This window comes from Mus caroli, unplaced genomic scaffold, assembly GCF_978045245.1.
Source record: "Mus caroli unplaced genomic scaffold, Mus_caroli_1 scaffold_1, whole genome shotgun sequence".
In the NCBI taxonomy this organism is placed as follows: Eukaryota; Metazoa; Chordata; class Mammalia; order Rodentia; family Muridae; genus Mus; species Mus caroli.
In genome coordinates, this window is record NW_028227256.1 from 17,606,787 (window position 1) to 17,612,011 (window position 5,225).

The 5,225-nt window shown below is 41.0% G+C and overlaps 1 protein-coding gene across 1 annotated transcript; it reads left to right on the forward strand.

The window, feature by feature from the left end:
* Positions 1 to 342: 342 nt before the first annotated feature.
* On the forward strand, positions 343 to 3,239 carry Il17a (interleukin 17A). Its single transcript, XM_021176489.2, has 3 exons — positions 343 to 369; positions 1,488 to 1,699; positions 3,002 to 3,239. Exons 1-3 carry the CDS (start codon positions 343 to 345, stop codon positions 3,237 to 3,239), a joined length of 477 nt encoding a protein of 158 aa, XP_021032148.1.
* The last annotated feature ends 1,986 nt before the right edge of the window (positions 3,240 to 5,225 follow it).

The window sequence follows — 5,225 nt, forward strand, 5'->3', positions numbered from 1 at the left end:
TCTCTGCAGCAGCTTCAGATATGTCCATACACACATGATACTAAATCACAGCAAAGCATCTCTGTTCAGCTCCCAAGAAGTCATGCTTCTTTGCATAGTGAACTCCTGCCCTTCCCATCTACCTTCAGAGACAGATGTTGCCCGTCATAAAGGGGTGGTTCTGTGCTGACCTCATTTGAGGATGGAATCTTTACTCAAACGGTGTCACCCCCAACCCACTCTTGACGTAAGTGACCACAGAGGTAGTAAAACCCTATAAAAAGAGAGAAGAGAGCACTACTCTTCATCCACCTCACACGAGGCACGAGTGCACCCAGCACCAGCTGATCAGGACACGCAAACATGAGTCCAGGGAGAGCTTCATCTGTGGTGAGTCCTGCACTAATGTACAAGGCGCTTGTTGATTGTGGCCAGGTTGCGTTATTGCACATGATATGAAATGCTCTATTCCAACTGTTGGGGGTCCATGAATCTGTACATGTAGAACTGGAAATGAAACCTTTGGTAGATGTCGAAATCATTGTACAGCATTTTCAAGAACTGATAGGCATCAGTCAGAAAGATAAGGTTAAAACTGAAGGGTTGCTGTGATGAAACTAACCCACTAAGAAATGTCACATGACGCTATGCAATGAGAAAGACTGTCAAAATCTATTCTTCTGAGTGCAAGGGATTTGACGTCATTCTCTCATGCCAGTGTTCTTTAATCCAGAATGGAGTGGGTGACTGTTCTTGCAGATTTGAAAGCTTTAGAAGCACATTTTCATCCATTGCTTTATGCCAAAGTCTTAGGATATCCAAACTATTGGATTCTAATTAGATACATGTATAAGCCTCCTTATGAATAAAGCTTTATATATTTTAAATACTTAACCTAAAAAAATATGTTCTGCACTTGTATTCTCATGATAGAATCAATGCATGCTAAATTTAGAACCAGAAAATATACCTAAGAAAACATGTGGGAGGTTCACTTTCTATCTGGAGGATAGCTGGTGTACAAACACTGTTTCTAATTCTAACATGAGTGCCAACGATGGGTACGTTTTCTGCAGTCCTCTCCCCCAAGGTCCATGTTTGACTGTGCACGAAGTTTACAGAAGGAGTGACTAAGAACACTAGTGCATAAGGACAAGAAAATCGAGGTCATTCAGCATCCCACTGACTCATGAGCCAACAGGCTGAGGAGATGGCAGAAGCTGACATTTTTATTAGAACCACTGCTGTCTAAGACATCACATGATTGTCCTCAGTCACAAAAAGAATGTAGGAAACTGGTTAAAAATAAAATAAATTCTACATTTTTTAGCATGATTTTGGCCATCTTAAAGTTTTTAAATTTAGAATTACTTACATGGTAGGAGAGATCTTTCCAGAATATCGTATGTTTCCCACAGTCAGTTATATACTCATCACAATGAGTTTGTCAGAAAGAAAAGCAGATAATAATCCAACCCCCCCCCCATCACCTTATCTTTCCCTTCTAGTCTCTGATGCTGTTGCTGCTGCTGAGCCTGGCGGCTACAGTGAAGGCAGCAGCGATCGTCCCTCAAAGCTCAGCATGTCCAAACACTGAGGCCAAGAACTTCCTCCAGAATGTGAAGGTCAACCTCAAAGTCCTTAACTCCCTTAGCGCAAAAGTGAGCTCCAGAAGGCCCTCAGACTACCTCAACCGTTCCACGTCACCCTGGACTCTCCAGTACGTAAGAACTCCAGACAAAAATCTGTGTCCTTCCATTCTCTGATGCACCATGTATACCCTAAACATGATTTTTCACTTTTTTCCTCTCAGTATCCTCAGAGACCTAGAAGGTCCATTGTGTTAAGCAAAGTTTCCTCTACAGAGTTCTTGGATAGAGCAGGGAATGCTTCCCCCTAACCTGTTATAGTGGCCAATAATGAGAAAGATCAACCCAAATTATTGATAACCATGATTCTAGCATCTATGAGTGCTCAAGTTGAAGGCTGACTTTTTTTGGAAATCAGGATGTTTATGTTTCAACCAGACCTACAATTAAAGAGACTTGATGAAAAATAATTAATAATTAACTAGGTATTTTTGTGTCTGACCTGAAGAACAAAATTTGAATGGCTGGTAGAGGAGGCATCCCGCTGGATATGTTTTCTCCTCTGTGAGTTGGATAGACTTGACCTCCATCCCAAGCCCTTTATACTTGACATGTCTCTAGCATACACTATTTAGACCCCATAAAGGGCTCAGTACTTTGATCATTTGAGGTTATATGAATAGGTTTCAGTGGCAAGGAACCTGAAGAGCCACCTGTCTATAGGATTTCCCCTTTTTCCAAAACCAAGGATAATTCAATCAATCAATTCAAAAGTCTAAGTGAACTATTTATTCAGATATTGTAAGGGGACAAGGAAGAGATTATAAAGGGACTTTTGTTGCTGCTTCTAGCTTTTCATATAACTTCCGTCCCAGGAAGTGTTCTCAGATATAATTCTGATATTCCTTCTTTCAAAGACCAATGTAATCAAATCAGACGAACAGCCATTTTACTCCTTGGTAATCTATCCCTTTGTCGTCTCCTGTCAATCAAATGTACCCTTAAAATGTATCTTTTTTTTTTTAATGTTATCTACTTGATGTTAACTTTCAATCCTCACCTCACTGTGGTCTTTAGCTTATTCTGTTTATCTTTCAAAAAGCATTCTTCTAAACCATTTCCTAAACTTTAAACTTCAAGTTTGTGAAGCTTCTGGTCCAGTTTCATGATGGAATGGGTGTCCATCATGTGGAAGACACTGGCTTTGATCCTTATTGCTGCGAAAGAGGAGAAGGGAGAAAATGAGGAATCCGGGAGGAAAAGATAGAAAGGGAAGAATCTAAATTTTCAGACAAGCCAAAGTTAGCAACTAACATGCAGAGCTTTGCAGTGCACATGTGTGTCATAGTGCGTTCTTCCTTCCTCCCCCGTTCCTGCTTTTCCTTCCACTTAAGCAGGACTTCATTTCCTCCTGGCTTTTGTCTCCCCTGCAGCCGCAATGAAGACCCCGATAGATATCCCTCTGTGATCTGGGAAGCTCAGTGCCGCCACCAGCGCTGTGTCAACGCGGAGGGAAAGCTGGACCACCACATGAATTCTGTTCTCATCCAGCAAGAGATCCTGGTCCTGAAGAGGGAGCCTGAGAGCTGCCCCTTCACTTTCCGGGTGGAAAAGATGCTGGTGGGTGTGGGCTGCACCTGCGTTGCCTCGATTGTCCGCCAGGCAGCCTAAACAGAGACCCGAGGCTGACCCCTAAGAAACCCCCACGTTTTCTCTGCAAACTTACTTGTATTTTTAAAACAGTTCGTGCTATTGATTCTCAGCAAGGAATGTGGATTCAGAGGCAGATTCAGAATTGTCTGCCCTCCACACTGAAAAGAAGGGGTAAAGGGGTCCCAAACTGCTTCTTGTTTGTTTTTCTGTGGACTTTAAATTATTTGTGTATTTACGATATCCCGAGATAACTTTGAAGCGTAACTTATTTTAATGAATTATCTACATTATTATTATGTTTCTTTCTGAAGAAGACAAAATTCAAGACTCGGAAATTTTATTATTTAAAAGGTAAAACCTATATTTATATGAGCTATTTATGAATCTATTTATTTTTCTTCAGTATTTGAAGTATTAAGAACATGATTTTCAGATCTACCTAGGGAAGTCCTAAATAAGATTAAATATTAATTGAAATTTCAGCTTTACTATTTGTTTATTAAAGGCTCTCTCCTCTGAATGGGGTGAAAACCAAACTTAGTTTTATGTTTAATAACTTTTTAAATTATTGAAGATTCAAAAAATTGGGTAATTTAGCTCCCTATTCTGTTTTAAAAAAAAAAACTTGTAACAATATCACTGTAATAATAAAGTTTTGGAAGAAATTTCCTTTCTTGTACTTATTAAAAGTGGAGGCAGGGGGATGGAGAAATGGATCACAGGCTCCAAGCCCTGTGCAATCATGAGGACATGAGTTCAGGTCCCAGAACTCACATAGAAAACAGTAACCCCAGCTCCAAGGAAGACTGAGACAGGAGGATCACTGGAGCCTGAGTCCTGGGTTCAGGAAGGGATCCTACCCTAAGTGATTAAAAGAGCAAGTCACAGAGGGAACACCTGATACCCTCTTATGGATTCTGCATGTATATACAGGCACACAGGTGCATACTTAGGCACACACACACAAACACACACACAAGCATACACACACACATAAACAGAAAGGGAGGGAGGGGAAGAGAGAGAGAAATAGGGAGAGTGAGAGAGAGGGATGGGAAGAGAGAAAGAGGGAGAGGGAGAGAGGGGGGAGAGAGAGAGAGAAAGAGGGAGAGAGAGAATAAATCTTTCCTAAAAAGTATAATCAGCCCCTCGTGTGTTTAGTTTCCACATCTCTGGATTTAATCAAAGTTGAGGATCAAGAATGTAGATAGCCCGTGCAAGGAACATTTCCTGAGTGAGAAAATTCCCTTATCAAGAAAATCTCTCCTTAACTTAAAAGAAGAGTCACAGAAAACTACATCTGGAAACAATGTAGAGATCAACAGATCATGGGAAGCCCATCCCCGGTGGACACATCTGCAGTTCAGCTTCTGCATCTGTAGCTCGGGGAACATCATGAGAAAGGAGCAGAAAGATTGTAAGAGCCAGAACAACTGGAAGTCTGCTGTGAAACAGCCTCCTAAAAATGTCTTCATGAACAAGCCAAGACAATATCAATGGATATATTAACATGGAAGGGGTAATTTCCTCAGGTCCTACCCCTAAACAAAGAACTACAGGCATCTATTGACTTCTGGGAGAAGGTAAAAGCCTCTACCAGAGATAAGCCCCTTATTGTTTGTCTAATGCAGAGCAGTCAGCCCTGAAACCATATGCACAACAACAAAAAAAATGGACTCAGCAGGTTGTGAGTGCATGTGTGTCTATGCACATGTATGTGGCAATAGTAAAGAAAAATACTATCATTTAAGAGTGGAGGTGTATGGAAGGGGTTCAAGGAAGAGTGGGTCTGGAGGAAGAAAGGGAAGTGGAAAGTGACATGATTCTATCTGTACCAAAAAGACACTTTTTTAAAATGTAATATGTTGAGACCCCCAGGAAGTAGGGAGGTCTGGTGAGGTGGGAGGAATGCAATGAAGAACTGTCAGAGGGTGGACCAGAAGGGGGATGATGACTGGACTGTAAAAAAGAGATTAAAGAAAATAAATTTTATAAATAAATAAA

Bases quoted from the DNA above. Each gene is read 5' to 3' on its own strand.
- Il17a (XM_021176489.2), top strand. From the start codon at position 343: ATGAGTCCAGGGAGAGCTTCATCTGTG. The intron at 370-1,487 runs GTGAGTCCTGCA...TTTCCCTTCTAG, and splicing joins CAGGGAGAGCTTCATCTGTG to TCTCTGATGCTGTTGCTGCT. The intron at 1,700-3,001 runs GTACGTAAGAAC...TCTCCCCTGCAG, and splicing joins ACGTCACCCTGGACTCTCCA to CCGCAATGAAGACCCCGATA.